General features: G+C 41.8%; 1 protein-coding gene across 1 annotated transcript; it reads left to right on the forward strand.

Moving 5' to 3' along the window:
* The first annotated feature begins 13625 nt into the window (after positions 1–13625).
* On the forward strand, positions 13626–22381 carry ppp2cab (protein phosphatase 2 catalytic subunit alpha b). Its single transcript, XM_028421134.1, has 7 exons — positions 13626–13951; positions 20093–20302; positions 20389–20562; positions 20914–21003; positions 21088–21249; positions 21367–21485; positions 21578–22381. Exons 1-7 carry the CDS (start codon positions 13850–13852, stop codon positions 21648–21650), a joined length of 930 nt encoding a protein of 309 aa, XP_028276935.1. The 5' UTR covers positions 13626–13849; the 3' UTR covers positions 21651–22381.
* The last annotated feature ends 598 nt before the right edge of the window (positions 22382–22979 follow it).

The following is a 22979-nucleotide window of genomic DNA, read 5'->3' on the forward strand; positions in this document are numbered from 1 at the left end:
CAACACTAACGCTAGCTAACGCTAGGTACGCGTATGTGTTTGTGGAGGTTGTAGTTGCTTTAGTGTGCTTCAGTGACTTTTGGTGAATTTCAGTGAGTTTCAGTAAGTGTCAGAGGTTTTTTTAGGTTGTTAGCTAGCGTATCTCTTCATGATACCGCGACGAGAGGGGCATGTAGCAGAATTTCAACGGCAGGAATTTCCGGATTCGTTCGACCCCGTTGCCAGCAACGTTGAACGTTGGAAAAGATAGACCCAGTTTGAGTAAGTTGAGCAAGTTTTGTACATTTATTTTGAAGTGTAAACTATTTGTTGCTAATATCCGTGTTGATCGATAAAATGATTTATTATATATATACGTGTACACAATATAGTACACAGCAGGGTGGTAGTTGGGGTGAGAGAGGAGGATGCAGAGGATAGTGGTGATGATTCACTGTGGCAACCCCTAAGGGAAGAGCTGAACAGAGATGAAGAAGATTGATTCAACCCTATTCAATACTGTCTTTACATATTATTTACATAATATGTGTATTTCAATATGTATGCAATTACAGATAATAATAATTGTTTTCAGCCAACAAGAGGGAAGAGAAGAGGAAAGCGAGGTCCCAGGCCCATCTGGGCTCAACGCTGAGGCATCACCTCTCCTTGTTGTTATTTTTATTTTCTTTACCTAATATTTGGTTGGAGTTTCATTAATGTACATTAGTTATTAGTTATTATAATAAAATAATAAAATCATACATTTTGATGTTTTTTTCTATTGATTTTACACTGTGCATAATGGTAGAAGTTGATGAAGTGCAAGGTAAATTCATACCCAAAAGCTCCAGTAGATGGCAATAGACTAGTGAAATGGATATAAATTGTATTTTCCAGCCAGTTTCCACTGGAAATGAGTAAGCTAGCTATAGCTATAGTAACCTATTTGGCAATGTGGTGCCAAATTGTGCCAAACTGAGTGTCCGCCTGGTGATATCCTTACTAAAACCTTTGTGAAGGCTTTGCTCTTTGTTCAAATTCTATCAAATTTGGTATATTTGTAGCCAAGGAATAGCTGAATGTGATCAATGGCATCTGTGTACACAGAATCATTGTTAGCATAATGTTTTCCTCTGTCAAATAGGAAAAAAACTCAGGCGAGGATAAAATTGTTACATTTCTCCTGTAGTTTATTCTAATTTACTCAGGCATACTAATAGACACAATATTTTAAACACTGGAAATGCATTCTCTGAGGTCCCTAGATGTCCCTAGACACCAAGAACATGCATATGCACATTATTATTGTGGTGCATTTCTTCATTTTCTTCGGGAATGTCTTTTTAGGCAATTTTTTCTTTTCCTGTGTTTTGATTCTTGTTTTGTTTTCATATTGTTTATTCTTCCTGTTATTTATTATTATTTTGAGATTATTTTGCATCTTCCTTCCTCATCCTTTGTTTCCTCTCTTCACCCTTCTGTCGTCCTCTTGTCTTCTCTGCTCCTCCTGACTTCTCTGCTGTTCTTCCTCCCTCTTGTTCTCAGCTCCTTAGTCCTTTCCTCTCTCCTCCTCTAGCCTCCTCCCTTAGCTCTGCCATCTCTCATGTACCAGTAGTCATTGTGTTGTCTTGTGCTCTGTCTTAGTCCCTAGTCCTGGTTGTCTGTGTTTTTCCCCTGATCTCCCTCATGTGCTCACAGTGTCGTCTTGTATTCCCTCCTTGTGTCCACCTGTGTCTCGTCCTCCTACCCTACTTTAGTCTTGTGCTCCTCTTTGTCTTTGTTGGATCTTTTTCGCTGTTTCCCCGTGATGTGTCTAGTCTCCCCTGCGTTCCTCTGCAGTGTTCACCTCCTCAGTTCACCTTGGTCTCGTGTTGTCTCGCCCTCCCTTGGATTACCCTCACTCTCATGGTTTGCCTTTGTTTCTTCCCTCTTGTTTGCCTGCCTAGTGATTTGTTTTTGCCTTAGACCTCAGCACTGTTTGTAGTTGCTCGCCTTTTCTTCTCCCTGTTTTTGGACTACTTAAGTTTTCCTGTTTGGAATAAAGTTCCTTTTGTTTTTGAACGGTTGTCTGCGCCTGGGTCCTGAACTTACCAACATCACACTTTTCTTTAGGTGCACACAATTTAGTCATTAGTCAATCTGGGCTTCTTGTCTGCCCAAAGGAAGTGAATAATTTATGAATGGGTACATTTCAGTTTGTTTTAATTTACCTAATATTGAATTGCATTTGAGCAATGAGAGAGAAAAAAACACAGTAGATTATATTTAGGTTATTGATTTGTTTTGTCTTTATTTTCTTGTGTTACAGCCTTACTACAAAATGAAATTTGTTTTTAACCTCAAAAGTTTACACTCAATGCCTAATTTATTAAAAGTAAATAACATGTAAACATGTATTCACAGAGATGCTCAATACTTTGTTGATGCAACTTTGGCAGCGATTGCAGCCTCAAACTCTCGTTTGAGTTGAATTTGGAGATAAAAAGAAATTATTGAACCCTTTTTAGAATAACGGTTACTTTAAAAAATGAATGTGAAAAACAGTGTAGTGGAAGGAAGAGTGAAAGGACGATGAAGAAAATGACAAAAAGAACACAACAATAACACAAAAAGAAAAAATTTGTTACTAATTTCCAGACGTAGCACGAGATAGTGAAAAGCCGGCAGGAAAGATGCGATAGAGACCTTCTTATCCTACTCGCCAAGCTCTGTTTTACTTTTTCAGTAGGCCGACTCTCAGGAATACTCGGCTTTGATACAGTGCATACTTCTTCTTCTGAGCCAAAAGAAGACTGAGACCACTTATCCTCCTCTGTGGCCCCCTTCTCTTCAGGTGTGCTCCGTGGTGAAGATGATTTACAGCTTTTCAAGGTCCGCTTGAGTTTCCTGACTTTTTTAGCCCTGGAAACCCTTGTTTCAGGGGCATGGTCATCACTGTCTGATGTTACAGGGACAACCTTGTTGCTAAAACATTTTTTAAATGCCCCCTTGACTCTTTTGAAGAAAGTTTTCTTGACCTTTTTAGGAGCTTCTTCACTTTCAGTGTACTCTCTTTCAGTCTCGTGGGAGCAGGAGGAACTTGGAGAGAGTGTTATGGAAGACAGAGACCACTTATCCTCCTCTGTGGCCGCCTTCTCTTCAGGGGTGCTCCGTGGTGAAGATGACTTACAGCTTTTCAAGGTCCGCTTGAGTTTCCTGACTTTTTTAGCCTTGGAAACCCTTGTTTTAGGGGCATGGTCGTCACTGTCGGATGTTACAGGGACAACCTTGTTGCTAAAACAGTTTTTAAATGCCCCCTTAACTCTTTTGAAAGTTTTCTTGACCTTTTTCTGAGCTTCTTCACTTTCAGTCCACTCTTTTTCAGTCTCGTGGGAGCAGGAGGAACTTGAAGAGAGTGTTATGGAAGACTGAGACCACTTATTCTCTTCAGGTGTGCTCTGTGGTGAAGATGACTTACAGCTTTTCAAGGTCCGCTTGAGTTTCCTGACTTTTTTAGCCTTGGAAACCCTTGTTTCAGGGGCATGGTCGTCACTGTCAGATGTTACAGGGACAACCTTATTACTAAAATGTTTTTTAAATGCCCCCTTAACTCTTTGGAAAGTTTTCTTGACCTTTTTCTGAGCTTCTTCACTTTCAGTGTACTCTTTTTCAGTCTCGTGGGAGCAGGAGGAACTTGAAGAGAGTGTTATGGAAGACTGAGACCACTTATTCTCTTCAGGTGTGCTCCGTGGTGAAGATGACTTACAGCTTTTCAAGGCCCGCTTGAGTTTCCTGACTTTTTTAGCCATGGAAACCCTTGTTTCAGGGGCATGGTCATCACTGTCGGATGTTACAGGGACAACCTTGTTGCTAAAACAGTTTTTAAATGCCCCCTTAACTCTTTTGAAAGTTTTCTTGACCTTTTTCTGAGCTTCTTCACTTTCAGTCCACTCTTTTTCAGTCTCGTGGGAGCAGGAGGAACTTGAAGAGAGTGTTATGGAAGACTGAGACCACTTATTCTCTTCAGGTGTGCTCTGTGGTGAAGATGACTTACAGCTTTTCAAGGTCCGCTTGAGTTTCCTGACTTTTTTAGCCTTGGAAACCCTTGTTTCAGGGGCATGGTCGTCACTGTCAGATGTTACAGGGACAACCTTATTGCTAAAATGTTTTTTAAATGCCCCCTTAACTCTTTGGAAAGTTTTCTTGACCTTTTTCTGAGCTTCTTCACTTTCAGTCCACTCTTTTTCAGTCTTCTGGGAGCAGGAGGAACTTGAAGAGAGTGTTATGGAAGACTGAGACCACTTATTCTCTTCAGGTGTGCTCTGTGGTGAAGATGACTTACAGCTTGTCAAGGTCCGCTTGTGTTTCCTGACTTTTTTAGCCTTGGAAACCCTTGTTTCAGGGGCATGGTCGTCACTGTCAGATGTTACAGGGACAACCTTATTGCTAAAATGTTTTTTAAATGCCCCCTTAACTCTTTTGAAAGTTTTCTTGACCTTTTTCTGAGCTTCTTCACTTTCAGTGTACTCTTTTTCAGTCTCGTGGGAGCAGGAGGAACTTGAAGAGAGTGTTATGGAAGACTGAGACCACTTATTCTCTTCAGGTGTGCTCCGTGGTGAAGATGACTTACAGCTTTTCAAGGTCCGCTTGAGTTTCCTGACTTTTTTAGCCTTGGAAACCCTTGTTTCAGGGGCATGGTCGTCACTGTCAGATGTTACAGGGACAACCTTATTGCTAAAATGTTTTTTAAATGCCCCCTTAACTCTTTGGAAAGTTTTCTTGACCTTTTTCTGAGCTTCTTCACTTTCAGTGTACTCTTTTTCAGTCTCGTGGGAGCAGGAGGAACTTGAAGAGAGTGTTATGGAAGACTGAGACCACTTATTCTCTTCAGGTGTGCTCTGTGGTGAAGATGACTTACAGCTTGTCAAGGTCCGCTTGTGTTTCCTGACTTTTTTAGCCTTGGAAACCCTTGTTTCAGGGGCATGGTCGTCACTGTCAGATGTTACAGGGACAACCTTATTGCTAAAATGTTTTTTAAATGCCCCCTTAACTCTTTTGAAAGTTTTCTTGACCTTTTTCTGAGCTTCTTCACTTTCAGTCCACTCTTTTTCAGTCTTCTGGGAGCAGGAGGAACTTGAAGAGAGTGTTATGGAAGACTGAGACCACTTATTCTCTTCAGGTGTGCTCTGTGGTGAAGATGACTTGCAGCTTTTCAAGGTCCGCTTGAGTTTCCTGACTTTTTTAGCCTTGGAAACCCTTGTTTCAGGGGCATGGTCGTCACTGTCAGATGTTACAGGGACAACCTTATTGCTAAAATGTTTTTTAAATGCCCCCTTAACTCTTTTGAAAGTTTTCTTGACCTTTTTCTGAGCTTCTTCACTTTCAGTGTACTCTTTTTCAGTCTCGTGGGAGCAGGAGGAACTTGAAGAGAGTGTTATGGAAGACTGAGACCACTTATTCTCTTCAGGTGTGCTCCGTGGTGAAGATGACTTACAGCTTTTCAAGGTCCGCTTGAGTTTCCTGACTTTTTTAGCCTTGGAAACCCTTGTTTCAGGGGCATGGTCGTCACTGTCAGATGTTACAGGGACAACCTTATTGCTAAAATGTTTTTTAAATGCCCCCTTAACTCTTTGGAAAGTTTTCTTGACCTTTTTCTGAGCTTCTTCACTTTCAGTGTACTCTTTTTCAGTCTCGTGGGAGCAGGAGGAACTTGAAGAGAGTGTTATGGAAGACTGAGACCACTTATTCTCCTCTGTGGCCCCCTTCTCTTCAGGTGTGCTCCGTGGTGACGATGACTTACAGCTTTTCAAGGTCCGCTTGAGTTTCCTGAGTTTTTTAGCCCTTGAAACCCTTGTTTCAGCGGCATGGTCGTCACTGTCTGATGTTACAGGGACAACCTTGTTGCTAAAACGTTTAAATGTCCCCTTAACTCTTTTGAAGAAAGTTTTCTTGACCTTTTTCTGAGCTTCTTCACTTTCAGTGCACTCTTTTTCAGTCTTGTGGGACCAGGAGGAACTTGAAGAGAGTGTTGTGGAAGAGGTGGTGGAGGAATGAGCTCTTATCTCAGCAAGTGCTACTATGCTACATTCATCCTCAGTAAATGCTGACTCCTGTCCTGTCTTCTCACATTCTGTGCTCTTCAGTGAAGTAACACTTTCTGTGGTCTCTTTGAATCCCAAACCACTTGGAGGGCTTGTTTGGGAAGCAATTAGGAGGACAGGTGAGGTAGCTTGTTCCCTTTCATCATAGTCCATCTGGTGGGCAAAAAGTTCCTCTTCAGTTGTGGCATCAGATATGTTTACTTCCACAACATCCTTAAAATTCTCACCAAACATTTTCTGCCTTGCAAAACATTTTTGAAGATATTGTCGGATCATGTCCAATGCCACATCCTTGCCATATTTGTCACACCAGCTGATAACTAGCTCTTTTAACACAGAAATATTCTCAGAAGTTTCTTCTGAGTCAAGCATTAAAGCGTTGACAATATCATCACTACACCCAGTGTTGAAGTCCATGTCAGTTTTCATTTCCTTAAAATGCTTTCCTCGAACATAAAAAAAAAGAATCAATTCTGACACTGGTTGCTGTGGATGGTTGAAATCCGTGTTCAGTGTGCTGGAGCCAGTTACAACCATTTGCTTTCAACAAAATTGAGTCATAACAGGTTTGCCTTTGATCCGCTATGATGTCACAGTGGGTATGTTGTGTCATCAAGTGTCATCATCTGCATGATGATGACACTTGATGACACAACATACCCACTTGTTGTTTGTTGTTTTCAAAGTGATTGCATAGCAACAATTTTACACGTTACAATGAAAAAGAATCCCATTTTTAGTAAAGTATTGTAAAGTATTGTAGTATTGTAATTTTATTTCTTTTTTGGCTAGTCTGATCCACGTTTTTCAAGAATCGATTTTCAATTACGTGAATGTACACATACAATACAGCTACTCTCAGGTAACAATGATGTTTGGAATGAATACATGTTTACATGTTTTAGTAGCAGCTACCACGTGTAGTACATAGTGCCGCGCATTGAAATGTGCGACATGCATTAGGTGTGAAGCAGGATGTCTGCATGTAATCAGGGCCGGCCCAAGCCTTTATGGGGCCCTAAGCAAAATTTCAGATGAGCATCAGATGCTTCATCATCCTATAGGCTGAACTGTGTGTAATACACGCTACTGAATTTGTAATATCATCTTGTTTGCATTAATTAATGTTATTTTTTAAAAATAGAAAAATTGATGGTACCTTATATTATGGACTTTGCACACAAACAACATAGACATGAAACAAAGAATCCGAATGGCCATTTCAAGTATTCAAGTATTATTCATTAAACTTCCCAAACTCTCCATATGCCACACAGCCACCTGAAAGGGGGGCAAACGTTTGTGTAGGCTACAGGAGTCTCCTACTAGCCTATTGGAAAGGGGACTCCTCAGGCTTGAGGTCTTTTCCCATATTGAGTTGAGATGAATTAATTGAGTTCAGGCTCTAGGCCTTATCGGTGGCTCGCCATCAAAACCTGGCCTGGATGAGACACAGGGCCCGGGTTACTGTGCACATAAATAACAGTAATTATTACTAGCTGCATTAAATACATTTCCCAATTCAATATCAAGAATCAAAAATCTTTTATCATTGTCATTATGCAAGGCACAATGAAATTTTGTTTAGCAGCTCTTGGCTTAAAGCACACAGCTAGACACACAGAGCTAGAATGAAAAAAGGCAAAGTATAGCTAAATAAAGATAGATAGATAGATAGATAGATAGATAGATAGATAGATAGATAGATAGATAGATAGATAGATAGATAGATAGATAGATAGATAGATAGGTAGGTAGGTAGGTAGGTAGGAAATGGTGGGAATGCTCCCTGGTCAAACCATTTTGGCCCAGTGTTTTAGAAGTCTTAGAATCCTGGGCAGGGATAACTCTTCCGGTGTCCCCGTGTTTATGCCTCATGGCAGATAAAACAGAAACACCTACTCAGACGAAAAGTATATACTCAGTTGTGATGGTTGGGACAACATCAGCTGCCAGGATTATATTAAAGGTAGGGTAGGAGATTTCATTCTGCTGCACTTTTTGTTAAATTAGCGTAACTTCTCGTTACAATCCGATATCAACCAATTAGTTCGGCAGTTTCGCTTTAAAACGAAGAATATGAATCATCTGTGGAAGCTATAAAACCCTAAAAACATCAGCCAATCCTCCGGGTGGACCCTGAGCGGAGTATTGGCTGGTTGTCACTCTCTTTCTGCTCTGCGTGCACCAGAGAGGTACGTGCATGATGGCCGATCACAGATCGTCTTCACGTAATGTGCGTGTATGTGAATCTCCTACCCTACCTTTAAGACACTGGAGGTCATCTGTGCGCCCAACATTCCAGGAGTGGAAACTTTTGATGACTGAGGCATCATATGAGATAATGTTGGCTAGGATAAGGGGCAAAAACCCTGCAACACTGAAATGTTGGGATCACTTTATGAGACACCTTACTTGAATCTAGTCTTCTTCGTTTTTTTTTTTTCTCCTTTGCTCTGTGTTCTAAATGCATTTCACCAGGACTGCTTGTGACTCTGCTACTGTCTGACCTTATTCCTGTAACTTCTGTATGCTGTACTGCCTGAGCTGTTTTGCTTTATCATGTTTATAATGAAAACTTTAATTAAAAAAAGAGCTAATGGAGTTGGAAAAAAAAACAAGTCCACACCCTCCAGTGGGCAACTCTAATCCCTCAACAACAACCCCAAAAAGCAACAAGAGTGGGTTTAAAGTTAGTTTCGTTCCCTGAACATTTGAAAGTGCCTCTCAATATCGTTGTATATTGGGACAGAGCCAAAACCTATGTATCAGTGTGGCTTCTGCAGATTTACATTTATCACAAGTGGGGTCAAGTTGAGGATAGATTCTACACAACTTAGACTCAGCGGAGTGCCCAGCCAGGAGCAGCGAGCAATGATTGAGAGCCAATAGAGGAGTTAAATCGACACGATGGACAGGGAGAGGGACGATCATTGCTCCCTGCTCTCGGGGAGGGTGCGTCCTGGCTAGGCAACTCATTATTCATCACTGATGCAACAACAGGGCTTTTGGTAGCAACACGTGCCCACAGTATTAGTGAGGCATGAAAAAAAAAAACAAAGCCAGTGTAGCCAACCCTGGGTGGCGACAGACAAAAGAATTTACCGAGTACCTGATCACACTAATCAAAGCTGTGTAGGCTGCACCTCTGTCGCCTTCTGTCTCAATCCCTTCATTTTAAATCCGTGCCGTAGGCTTCCTTAGAGACTTACATCCTTGTTGTCTTTATAGAAAAGGGGATAGTTTGTTAAAATGCTGGTATGATGATGGTAGAATTTACACAAGAGGCTCTTTTATTGCAACATCTGATATAATGAACTCACCAAATTTACACATTAAGGCATTTAGTAGCTAAAATATGTATACAGCATCAAATCTGGACCTCTTGTGCTCAAACATATTATAATATTCAATCTCTTTAAATACATTTCTTACCCCAAATTAGCCAATGCCTGTGGCTAAAAGGTGTCATACATTAATATATGTATAATTAAAGGAATGTACAATTCCTTATATATAATACTCATGGTGTATTTGTCAGACATGAAGCCAACATCTGTCTTGAGCGGTGGATTCAGCAGCCTGGACTTCCTCTGGGTTGACAGCAGAGGGAGCCCAAGATCTCAAATGAGAACAGGGGTACTCTGCTGTTGTCATGGTTTCAGGTATCTGGGTACTGGATGCTATTGGTTGGTAGAAAGAGATTAGAGGTTGTTCCTCCCTCTGTTTCATTTTGGTTTTGTATTTTCATGTCTATATTTAGTGTAACGTGTGAAAGAATCATTGACATTTTCTCTAAAGGAGGAGAGGGGCAAAGAACTGTGTATATATTTTTATCTATCTTTTTGTGTTTTTTAGGTGACTGCAATAATAATTTCATGAATGTGATGTTTTAAAAACACTATAGGCATCCTGCTTTTATCATGAATAAGCTGTCGTGTCTATCGTGTTCCTGTCTCTTGTACTCAGCCCATTGTGCAGAGAGTGATGATCACATGACTTCACAATGCACCACTGATAAGCTATTGTCATAAAAGCAGTGGCTGATTTTTGGAGGATGAACAGTGTCTCCTTATCCCACCCTCCCTCCCCTGCAGTGTTTGGACTGCATCGATTCTCCTCCTCTGATATTGCACCCAACTTTCTAAAACAGCCCGTTTATCAGCATCCTTTCTTTTCTTTCACGTCACACACAGACACACATCTCCCTGACAGTTGTGTTTACAGGAGCCACTTTACCCTGATAGCTTGGCAGTAGCTTCAAACATGTCTGCATCTGCTCACCGGAATTAAAAGGGCTTTTGTCCAAACCTCCTTGGCAAACAGAGAGAATTTAATTTTAGATGTTGAACAGCAGCAGCAGCAGCAGGTATAGCTTTTATAGCCACAGAACAACAACAAGAAGATGTCCTGCCTTTGATCGGTGGTCCTAAAAGAACCGTGTCTCCTGCTGTATGTTAGGGCTCACGCTGGCTCCGACCTGCCACAGTGCAGCTGAGAGTTGTGTTACTTTGGGCTAAGCCCCTGCCATTGCCTCTTTATTCCATAACGTCCAACATGTCATCACTTCTATATCCAGAAACAAACTTTAGGGACAGTCTGTCATCACTAGAGATGCATGGGGTAGGGGTAAACAATGGGTACTAACCTATTTTGTACAGTGTAGATGACATGGGAAGGGGTCACCTGCAGGGTTGCGAAGTGATTTGTGTACCTTGTGTAGGAATCTAAAGAATCCTTACTTACCATACAGATAAACTAACAGCAGGCTCACACTGGCAGGACAGATGAGTTGTTGTGGTGTGCCAGGTTGGACGTCTGCCCAGACATCACTGGCTGGCCGAGCCTTGGCCACAACAATCAGACAGCCCGGATGAGCCTGTTCACAAAGTGATCGATGAAACGTTAATGTGGAAAGAACAATCCAGAGGTGGCTTATCATGATCTAAAACAGGCTACAGGGTCACTCTTTAAAGAGCCTTGATGATGTGGAGGCTTAGCATGAGTCAGGTGTAACTGCATCATGAGCCAGTATGTCTACACAAGCTGAAAACACATATAATCAGAGGAGTGGTCTGAAAATGAACTGATCATTATGATCCAGAGGGAGATTTTTTTTTTATTATTATTGTTATTTCAAGGATGCAGTTGATGCCTTTGCTTATTTTCTGTGCAATGCAGAAAATGGCTGAACCTGCAAGCAGACATTTCTAATTATAAGCAGCGTGCCCTCCAAAGAATGGTTGATTACATGGTTTGTTGTTGCAGAAAAGGCTCAGTCAGGAAAACAGCAGAGCACTGCAGCAGTGTTTGGCTCGGCTTGGAACATTTTAATCAGTTTTTTTTATTTTAATAAAGAGCTTCTCCAGATATGTGTCAGTACAGCACAGAAGGATCCTCTGTGGGACTGCTGAGCCCTTTCATCCCTCTCATCAGTGATGCTGAAGAGTAAGCACAAAGAGCATGACTGTAGTCTGTGAGGAAATTATAGCAAAGCTGCATAAACTGTGCTGAAGATGTTATTATTTTTTGACCAAAATGTCTGATATTTGTAAACACTTTGTGTTCTGTACACCACCAAAGTTACCTTAGCATCCCTCTTTCATCTCACCAGGTGTTTCATCGTCCACACAAAGGGAACGACCAGGTTTCATTTAAGATACAATGATTGCTAATTGACACCACACATGCACGCGCCCCTGTGCGTCGGTGGGCGGCCGTGAAAGGAAGAAGCAAATTCAGCCTTTGATCACTATTATTGTTTGATGTGTGGTGTCTTTTTGTGATGCAGACTCAGGTTAGCATTTTTAAATGGTGGGCCAATCGGACTGGCACATGCAAAGCCTTCACAAACACACACGGTCATTTTAAACCATCTCTGTTAACACGGCAAAGTCAGAACAATCATTAAGCTTAAGACGACAAGAAGCTATGAAATGATCAATGACTAACAAAGGAGTAGATGTAAACAGACTGCAACATGTGCCTCATCAGGGGAATTAAGTTAAGGATCCTTTCATCAGAGCAGATCTTTAAAGGTCTGAAGGATATCCAGCTAGAAGCTGTTCACATTTTCGAATATGTACCTGAGATCTGGGGTTGTGCTGCAGATATCATCCGACCTGTGATGACTATGGGATGTCCCTCCACTCAGGAGCTGGCCAACAATATCAGGCCTCTAGTACGATGTCCCTCCACTCAGGAGCTGGCCAACAATATCAGGCCTCTAGTACCTCAACAGGCTCCTTTTCTCCTCTCAAGTGACTTCATGAATCCAGACCCTACGTTTAACACCACAACTTCATCCATGCTGCTCCATTCATCCCCATGGAACCCCCCCCCCCCCAACCACTGAGCCCCATCTTGAAGCTTTTTATGAGCCCAGTTCATTGTTTGTGAGGGTGAAAACATCAAATCAAAACAAAAAGAAAAATTAAATAAATAAAAAAACAAACTTAAGGTTTATTATGACTATTATTATCGTATGACATATGTTGCTTGTTTTTTTCCCTTCCTCTCTTTCATTCTCTCCTTCCTTCTTATAAAAGACACACCGAACAAGTGTCAAATTGTCTTTAATAGATTTTAAACAATAGTAAATGTGCTCATTCATGAGTTTGAAAGATCCTGTTGAACCACTACCACCACTTCCTGCAATGCATCATCTACTTAGTCCATGGGCCAGACCAGATGTCAGCACCACTCAAGGTGGCAAAGGTTGCTTATACTGTTTGAAAAGACACATGTCTACTCAACATGTTGGTATGGCAAAGTCACAGCTAGATTATTGTTGTCAAACGTCAACGCATTCTGTGATAGGAGAGGTCACTCCCACTGACTCAAATGATAAGTGTTAACTGAAAACAGCCTATTTATAACTGACTCGCTGTGAACAGAGTGTTTATGAGATTATTGTGTTTACTTAACGTGGCCTACATGTGAAACAGTGACATCATGGTCTCGCCACAAAATTCATAACACGCTTTCAGATACCGATGATGTATTCTCTTTTGGTTAATCGGTGAGCCAATGAAACTGCGGAGGAAGCAACGCAGTTGGACCAATGACCGAGGAGCCGTCATCGGTCTCCGGTTGCTATTTGTGTCTGGCGGCGCGCCGAAGTTCAGTCAAGCTGGACGCAATTAATCGGAAGTAGACTGATTCTGACCGGGAGGAGTTTTTTTTTGAACTACTAAACAACTTCAAAACACATAAAATGCTATTTTATTATGTAAGCTACTATAGATATACAAATGAACAGGCCTTTACTGTATCAAAATTCTCCAAACACATGAGAAAAATGAAGATTCTCAGTCATCCAGGTCATATTTATATACGTCTTACCAGTAAAATCACTGGGATTTTATAAGAATTATTATTATATTTATTTTTATTCATTAATCTCGTTTAGTTAAAAACAAAAACAAAGGAAAAAACAACATTATTTTGGGGGTAGCATCTACGCAACACCGGTGCTTTTATTTTGAAGGCCAGAACCGGAAGTGCTGTATTTTTGGCGGGCTGCTCGACGAAGAATGTTTTCTATCCAACAGGGCGGATCACCAGCTGACGCCTCTCCCTTTCCTCCCTCCCCTCCCTCTCCTCAGTTTCAATTCAGTCAAATCATAGTGATCTGGCAGCCAGCGGTACATGCGTCTTCTCGTTCGGGAGCAGCTAGCCTCTGCTGTGGCCGTTTTCTAAGCTCCGTATCGGACTGAAAACATCTGGGAGGATCGTCCCCTTGAACAGATACATCATCTACTCCCCCCAAAAAAACACACACAGAAATGGACGAAAAGGCTTTCACGAAGGAACTTGATCAGTGGATCGAGCAGCTCAACGAATGCAAGCAGCTGACAGAGGGACAAGTCAAAACACTGTGTGAGAAGGTGAGTTAATTAAAAAAAAATAACTTCCAAGTTTAACTAGCAGCGTCTTCTCCCTCCTAACCACCGCCGCCGCCTTCCAGACATTCTTAAAATGGCGTCTATAGTGTACATTTCAGTGCGCGCTGCGTGTATTTGACATGACGAGCGGTCAGTCACTTCGTGTTTTGCCATTGGAGTTCCGTCTGAAATGTGCGTAAAGAGGAATAAGACATTAGAGACATTACAGGCGCCTGCTGGTGAAGCCGTGCAGGGGGGGAGCCATGCTGTGAATTCAAGTCACATACCTCGTTTACAGCCCCGCTCATTCACACTGTCAGTGTGACTGCAGCATCTCTTTTTAGCTAGCTGTGCCAGTAAAAGTCCACTGTGGGGCTCTTTTATTCTTTTAACTACATTTTCTCATGGTTTCTGTGTGGAGGCAGGGATACGTGTGTGTGACCTCCAGGTGTCACCCTGTTAGAAAACATTGTTTTGGGTCTTACCTCTCTCTTTAAAGCAGTACAAGCTAAGTGTTTAGCTAATTTAAATGTGTGTGAAATGAAACTGAGTAGTATGTATTGTGTTACAGATCACACTATTCAATACATTGTAATGATGCAAACTCATCAGAGCTACACCCATCCTAGTCATAATAATAATAATTAATAATAATTGAAACCTTTATTAGTCCCACAATGGGGAAATTGCTTAAGGCAGCCCAGCAAAGAGCGCCATATGCCAGTGAGTACACTGGAGGCTATGCAGGTAAAGTGCCTTGCCCAAGGACACACAACAGTGACTAGGGAGGAGTTGGGATCGAACCACCAACCTTCTCGGTTACGGGACAACCCTGCTATACCACTACTGTTTTGCCTTCTGTATGAGAATGTGGTTGCTGCGTTTTAGGCCCTATCTACCCCTACCTTCTTGACTGTTAACCAGAGTTTCACCTCTTAGCTTCTTATTCACTCCTGCAGTCAATCGGTAGTGAGGAAGACTTGTATATTTGGCAATAAAGCTGTGAATTGTGTGCTTTAAATGTTACTTGATGGGTTAAACATTCATCATGTGAATGGTAAAGTGCATTTTGACCTGATGTTTGCCAAGTTTTATGACATCTGGTAGACATTGTTTCACACATCATCCAACCAGGGACCCCAGTAAATAAACACAACTGAGTTTTTCTGTCCCGGATGTGTCGTACATGCAGACAGGAGACCTTTTAGTCATAACTTAAATCTATCTGTTACAGTTATTGTAATCAACACTGAAGACAACATGTACTGTACATGTGCTTCTGCTGTGGCTGACAACAGGCCAACTGATGCTGCACTTTTTTTTTTTTGGTCTGAGCTGCAGCTTAACCCAAATCTTTCCCTAAAATCCTCTATGCTGGTTTCCAGCTTTAGGTGTCTGAGCTAAGAAGGGCTTTTTACTCGTGGATTCTTGTCTGTTGCCTCAGAAAGTTCCTCATCCTTAACCCGAAAAGTGTACGCTTTATTTCTGCTCCCTGATGTCATAGTCCCTTTTTTATACTGCTGGTGAGATTGACACCTCTGTCTGATTGTTGGGCCTATCATCAGTCTCTGGTGGTTTTTCTGGTATTCTGGTTTTCTTTAAACTCAGATTTGTTGTTAAACTCAACCCTGACGAATGGAAGCTAAAGTTAGACGGATGTTTTACTGCTGTTTGCCAGAACCGTTTATCATTCTGTAGTGCAGCTCCATCCCTCTGAGCTCTTAAAAGGATAGAAAAATTGAGCCCACTACCATGTTTGGAGGTCTGTGAGCTGAAGGTTAAGGCAGCAATATTCTCCAGTGGCTCATTAATCCCAGCGTTTGCTTTTTGTTTGTCTCTAATATGTTTGGTAACAGTAGTTTTAATGCATTATTTATACCTGTTAACATGTAGGTCAGGACACCCAAACAGGGTTAGGGCTGCAGGTGCTTATGGCCACCTTATTGTGCTATCATCTTCTTCTGCAGGCAGCTTGTAAACACATCACTTTGGCTACTTTTGCCTCACAGCACTTCACAATAATGTCATTTCTTCTTCCTGTTTCCTCCCCAGAGCACCAAGGAGACCATAAAATTAGGCAAAAGAAGGAAAGCTGCAGTTTCCTCAGCTCTCTACCTGCACATATCTATCCTGAGACTTTTGTTAATATATTCAACAGAACGCACCCACACAACATCCTTCCTCTTTTAAAACTAGCAGAGGATCTGATTGATTGTGAGTTGCATCACTAATGCTATCAAAGCCTATTTGTTGCTAAGGGGCTCAAAATGTGTGACTCAGTATAACACAGTTCATTGTGACTCAGCGAGCAGCCGTCTCTGTTTTGGGATGTACGGGGGTGTGGAGGAATAAGATGTGCTGTGTAATCTGTCTTTTCTGTTTTCCAGCCTCCTCAGAACACCAGCGGTTCTGTCGGGTGTGTGTGTGTTCTGATTTCTCTTCCTCATGCAAGAGTATTATATGATCATCATATCAGCCTGATGTAATAGTCTCCCTAGCTGTGCTGCTTGTTGGAGTTACTCGTCTTTGTGTATGTTCAAACCAGTTTAATGCAGTCAGGGCAGTAAATGTTTGCTAACTGACGTCATTGTTTTACTGAGAATTGCCAAAGGGTGGTTTGTCCTCTTATTATAGTGTCATTCGTTGTAAAGTGTTCAGTTGTAATGCCGTAAAACAATATAAGCTGACATTAAACAGATTAAATGTGCCACAACACAGTCATCCCTCCTTATGAATGCACTCAGTGCAAAATGATTAATGATGTAAAAAGGTTGATATTGTCATTGTAGCAATGCTGACTAAGGCAAACATCACTTGGCCTCTGCTGGTGTTTACTTGCACAGTGGTTATAGTGGTGATGTCAGCAGGACGCTTAACTTCTACCTACCATAAACATCTGGAGTGAGGTCATCCTTTGCGGTTGTAGATTTGCCTGGTGGTCCTTCCTAATTCACAGTAAGTTAGCTGCGGGAGAACCTTTGGCCCCGTTTAGGTCACTTTAATGGGATTATATTGCGGCAGCTGGGAAAATGCTGACTTCATTTCTCAGAGCTTGGCCAAGCAGTTTGTTGACAGAGAGTAGCATCTGACATCTCAGGCGTAGCTGTAATCTGGGCTGAGGTTCCCTCCCTTGCAACCTATGTTTGGCAGCTCTTCTACAGGTGTGGTCCGTACTTTGGGCGAGGAGGTGCTTATGTAACCTTTGCCGTCATCGTTTTTTGATCCGCAGCTGTACTGTGGCATCCCTCGTTACGTGCCGTTACCAGGCGTCTCATGGATAAACAGTTCCCTCTCTTATGTTTTGAGGTAAATCCAAGCTTAAATTGGGAGTTATGAAAAGGTTATTCAGGTGTCAGTGCTACAGGTCCTCCAGGTTTATGTAATGTTTGAGCAGATATAACTTAATCCTGTGAGGTGTTTTCTGATATAGTCTTGTTATTGCATGGTTATGTCATCATAAAAAGAATTTGTGTGAATGTTGATGTTTTACTTTTTTGCATGGTTAAAGCGACTGATGTTGCCGACAGTAAAGATTTGGGAATGAACCCAATTAAACATCAAAAAACACCAGGTATAAAAACCACTAATTAGGTACACTGCAGAGGCCTGAATTAAAGGTTTGTGGTGAGCAACATAAAATTAGTTGTTTATAAAGCACAAGTTAAAGGGGCATTCTCTGATCCACTCTCTTTGGGTGGTATCTTTGTCAATATACTGGAATTGCAGATGTTTTTAAATCTAGTTTGGCAGAGCTCACCAGTCTGATGTCACTTCATCAACCTCTAGTGTGTCTCTAAAAAACCCTTAGATGATTTTGTGTTGGGATGTCTCCACATACACCAACGTCATGTAATTTCATCAGTGGGTCAGGGACTCATTTATCATCCCGTCACTCAGTTTTGAGACACAGGTGACATGTGATGTCTTGGAAGATATTACAGATACAGTACAGTTGAGTCTAAGGTTACAGGGCTAATGGATGTATACTGTGTCATACACTGACAAAGCAACACAAAGTGGAGAATGTCCTAATAAATTATGGATAGGAGTAGCTCTTAATGGTATTGTCTTTTAATTAGGTGTTTTACTTTTGTTTTACTGTATCAGGTAGGTTTTGTTTTTCTTTAATTTTAGAGCATAGCTTTTTAGTGTCACTAGAACCCAGCCAATGATGCAGTCGGGCTAATCAATAGTCCTCCTGAGTTGTTCATTGGACCGAAAAGCTGCCGTTTTAAATTTCGATGCCAAATGAGTGAACTCTAGCAGATGTATTGAGAGGATTGGACCCAGACAAAATCTTTAGGGCTGGGGCAACAAGTCAAATCGGTCAAACAGGTTTTGTCATCATGGCCATTTTAATTTAAGGTCACAGGCTGCAATTTGACCGTAGCTCTAACATAGTTGGATGTATTTTGTAGATAATTATCAGTCATTTTATTTTATTTCTCATGTTATATGGAGTAAAATGGGTGTTGAGCTTAATATTAATGCACTTTTGAAAAATGTGAATGGTAGAGGAACCCAGAGAGACTGACCTAGCCCACTTAAATTGTACATTTGCTTGTTTTTATGTTTATTTCTTTTCATCCCATGCAGAATAATTGAGTGAGAAAAAGGTGGGATGGAAATATATTACTGTCCTACTTTAATGCATCCATCTAGAAAATTCCCTCTGGCTTAGCGACTCAATTGCTTTAGTAAGAGAAGCCCTGGTCAATCTGTCGTCCAGAGCTCAGTGGCTAAAAAGGCCACATGGTAGTATGGGCACGTGGATGCTGTGTATAATATAGGTCAGCATTGTGCAGTGTTGCAGCCTGGTCACTCTGGGTTTGTCTCTGTCCCATCTGCTGGTGACAGCCTGGCTGGAGCACTCTTGTCTGTGCCAGTTCTCTGTTTCTATCAACCTGTTGTTGGTTGCTGCTCACAAAATAGTCCTGCTCTGTTGTGGATGACATCCGAAGTTTAAATTATGATCTTTCACGCTGTCCTCTCAGCTCATGCAAGCTCACTTTTTTGCTTGTGCTCGCTCTTCTTGTTTCGGTTCGTCTGTCACATCCGGTGGTCTTTCAGCTCAAAACATTTCTCTCTCATCCAGAGGATTTGTTTGCTCCAAAGCTTCTTAAAAGGCTTCTTCCAACTGACCGACCCCCTCCAGTCAGACCAGCCTGCCAAGCTAGACTGACTCCAGGAATAGGCCTTGTTGTGGGTCTCCAGATTTCACACTGTCGAAAGCTTTCCCTCTATTTTTAGCTTTGTTTAAATTAGTACCTACTGGTAGACGTTGCGTAATAATCCGGCACGTACTTACTGAAAGATGAAAAGAATACATTTTTATAAATCTTAACAATGAATACATCACAGAGACAGAACAGAGGTGCTTGTTTGAAGAAGCCGAATGAATCCAAATATACCACATCAGCTGACACTCTGCATATTTTGAGTGCTTCATCAGTGTGTGACTTTCTCTTGTTTGAGACGGCAAGCATTTCTTTGCTCCAGGCCACATACTGACTCACACATCCCAGCAGCAGGGATTAAACTTCTGAGTAGCATGAACTGTATCCAAGGAAAAACGTGTTGTTTTCACACTTGTACTTTTGGGTGTAGGCGTGTTGGTGCATCACTCACTAAGCCCCCTTTCGTTTCTACACTCTGTTTTCTGCTTTTGGAGCAGCACACTAATTGATTTTGAGGAAACCAGAGCTGCACTGCAGGGCAAACCCACAGGAAACAAGACACACACACACAGGCAAACATACAGGGTAGGGACTTGTATCCTTGGAGAGATTACAGTGGGGATGTTGGGGGTTGTGTTGTAATCACAGTGCAGCATCTTAATGCAGACCCCCATGGAGGCTGATGTGGAGATGGTGCAAGTGAGGTTGGCAGGAAATAGTCTGTTCCTGAAATAAAGATGGAGAACAAAGGACATAGAAAATTACAGCATTTGGAGCATGTGATTACAGGATCACTTTGACTTTGCTGCATTTGAATGAGCTAAACAGTTGCACGACACGTGCTGTATTTCATAATAAATCTGTTTTAATTCCATTTTGCTTTGTTTGTCTTAGCTGATGTTTTGTGTGTTTCTTCCCTGTTCCGTCAATGAATTGCAGCTTAAATCATGTGTACGTTTGTCTTCAGGCAAAGGAGATTCTGACAAAGGAGTCAAACGTCCAGGAGGTGAGATGTCCGGTAACAGTGTGCGGAGATGTGCACGGCCAGTTCCATGATCTCATGGAGCTGTTCAAGATCGGAGGGAAGTCTCCTGACACAAACTACCTGTTCATGGGAGACTATGTGGACAGAGGGTACTACTCCGTAGAAACCGTCACTTTACTAGTAGCACTTAAGGTATTGTTGTACTGTTGTATCTGTTCATTTGACGTTTGGCGTTTTGACTTTGGGCTGAAGTTTGACCGGTGGGCCTCGTGTTTCAGGTACGCTTCCGAGAGCGCATCACAATCCTCAGAGGGAACCACGAGAGCAGACAGATCACACAAGTATATGGCTTCTATGACGAGTGCCTAAGGAAATATGGAAACGCCAACGTTTGGAAATACTTCACAGACCTGTTTGATTACCTCCCTCTCACTGCCTTGGTGGACTCTCAGGTGAGAATACACTTCAGGTGCTTTCACCGTTAAATGTATCAAGAGTGAGTGAGTGTTTAGTTTAACCATTCTGGGATACTGCAGAAACATGGCAGCACATCATGGTGGCTTCTTATCACAGCTACATGTGATTATACACTAGACTGTATGTTACATGTTTGTTTATATATATATATATTTAACGGCCAGCCTCCCACATGCCTGCAAAAAGGGGCTGATACCACTGGATGCCACTAAATCCTGGTCCTTCACACAGGAAGTGCTGATTAGATAATAAGATCATGAGCACGTGGGAATGATTTAGGAGATGATGATCAGAGTGACGTGCTCACGCTTTCCTCTTTCTTCCAGATTTTCTGCCTTCACGGAGGCCTGTCACCGTCCATAGATACGTTGGATCATATTAGAGCGCTGGACCGTTTACAGGAAGTGCCACATGAGGTATGCAGATGTGTCTCTAAGTTTCACTGGCAGTTATTTGTAGTTATCAACTTTTTTTTTTTTAACTTGCTTGTCCCTCTGTAGGGTCCCATGTGTGACCTCCTGTGGTCAGACCCTGATGACCGCGGCGGCTGGGGCATCTCTCCCCGAGGAGCCGGCTACACATTTGGTCAGGACATCTCCGAGACGTTCAACCATGCCAACCGCCTTACACTGGTGTCCCGTGCCCATCAGCTGGTTATGGAGGTGTGTGTCCACACAGAGCGTAACAATAAGACACTTGCATCATCACGTCTCAGTCAGGTTAAGCTTAGATTTGCCTGATCATACCAGCTGTTTGAGTAACGTCTCTGCTTCCATCAGGGCTACAACTGGTGCCACGAGAGGAATGTGGTGACAATATTCAGTGCTCCAAACTACTGCTACCGCTGCGGCAACCAGGCAGCTATCATGGAACTAGACGACACCCTCAAATACTCCTTGTAAGTGCATTAAAAAAAACTAATGTTCAAATATGTGCGACCTAAAAAACAAATCAGCCAGTCTTATGTCATCTTTCCACTTCCTCCCTCAGCCTGCAGTTTGATCCCGCGCCTCGCAGAGGGGAGCCTCACGTCACTCGCCGCACCCCCGACTACTTCCTGTAAACTCCAACTCCCTTCGACCCTTGTACAGTCAAGTCCAGTATTGCCATGATGTATGACTTTCAACCGATAACAACATGAATGAGGAATGGGAGGGATGGGTGGGAGTGGGAGTGGGGGTGGGGGGCGACACAGCAGTGCACATTGTATACCCACACAAAGACCTATTTAAAGCATTTAGCAAACAAGAAAAAAAACAATGTCTGTGTCTATGGATGGACCAAAAAAGGTGTGTGCCATAACCATTACAATATTCATTGCTGAGGACATGCATTGAAACCCCCCCCCCTATATAAACCTGTACCTGTGTAGACGGACTGACGGCACCAAGGTCCAAGACAAACTATTTGCTACTTTGAATGCGGCTGTTCTGAGTCCCACACGCCATGGCTTCTATCGAAAAGATCCGAACACGATCTGTTTGCACTTTTGTAAATTTAAAGAAATGTAACATATGTCAAAAGATGAAAAAGATTTCACACTACAGAGGTTTTTTTTTTTCTTCTTCTTCTTTTTTTAAAATGACAAATGAAAGCCCCCAACAGGCGAGTTTTACACAAGCTTTCTTCGTCCTGTGTAACTTTTAAGGAAAATCCTTCTTATGCAGTCACCCAGCTTGATGTATATGATACAGATGATGGAGAGTTCATCCACATCAACTCACTGACGCCCTCTGATCTACAGAGTCTGTATTAACCAAACAGTTTGAATAAAAGACGACGGTGGCTTCTTGATGTGATGTGTTGTTTTCCTTCTTCTCCTTCCTCCTTTGACCTGAGACTAAATTCTGAATTTTAAACTGGAAATCGATCCACAAACCAGCAAGCAAAGGCTTAAATAAATATATTTAAGCCTTTGTAAGTGTAACTGCTAGTGCATTTTTTTGTCCACAAGGTGGCACTAAGCCACAGTTTCCGCTCGCACAGTTTATGTAGGCTACAATTTACAGAATTATTATTATTTAGTTAGTAACATAGTTGTTTGATTTTATTCGGTGTATTATTGGTTATTATTATTATAAACATTATTTAAATTTTTTTGTGTTATATGTAACCACGTCCGGGTCGTTTCCATAGAAACAAAGACGCTGTGAAAGCAGTTATAATAACAGTTATTGTTGCAAAACAAGATCGCAAGTGTTTGTTGATCATCGCATTAAAACATCAGTAAAAAGACGATTGCCTTCGCTTTGTGACTACGGCCGGAAGAGTAAGTATCCTTTAAATCTATGGTGTTCAGATTATTAAGCTTTTCTTTCTTGTAAATATAAAGATGCTGCTACAAATTTCAAAAAATGTGCTAAAAAAAGGCCTTCATTCATCCCAATAAATG

Source organism: Parambassis ranga, chromosome 14 (genome assembly GCF_900634625.1).
Source record: "Parambassis ranga chromosome 14, fParRan2.1, whole genome shotgun sequence".
In the NCBI taxonomy this organism is placed as follows: domain Eukaryota; kingdom Metazoa; phylum Chordata; class Actinopteri; family Ambassidae; genus Parambassis; species Parambassis ranga.

Bases quoted from the DNA above. Each gene is read 5' to 3' on its own strand.
- ppp2cab (XM_028421134.1), top strand. From the start codon at position 13,850: ATGGACGAAAAGGCTTTCACGAAGGAACTTGATCAGTGGATCGAGCAG. The intron at 21,250-21,366 runs GTGTGTGTCCAC...TGCTTCCATCAG, and splicing joins CCCATCAGCTGGTTATGGAG to GGCTACAACTGGTGCCACGA. The intron at 21,486-21,577 runs GTAAGTGCATTA...TTCCTCCCTCAG, and splicing joins GACACCCTCAAATACTCCTT to CCTGCAGTTTGATCCCGCGC.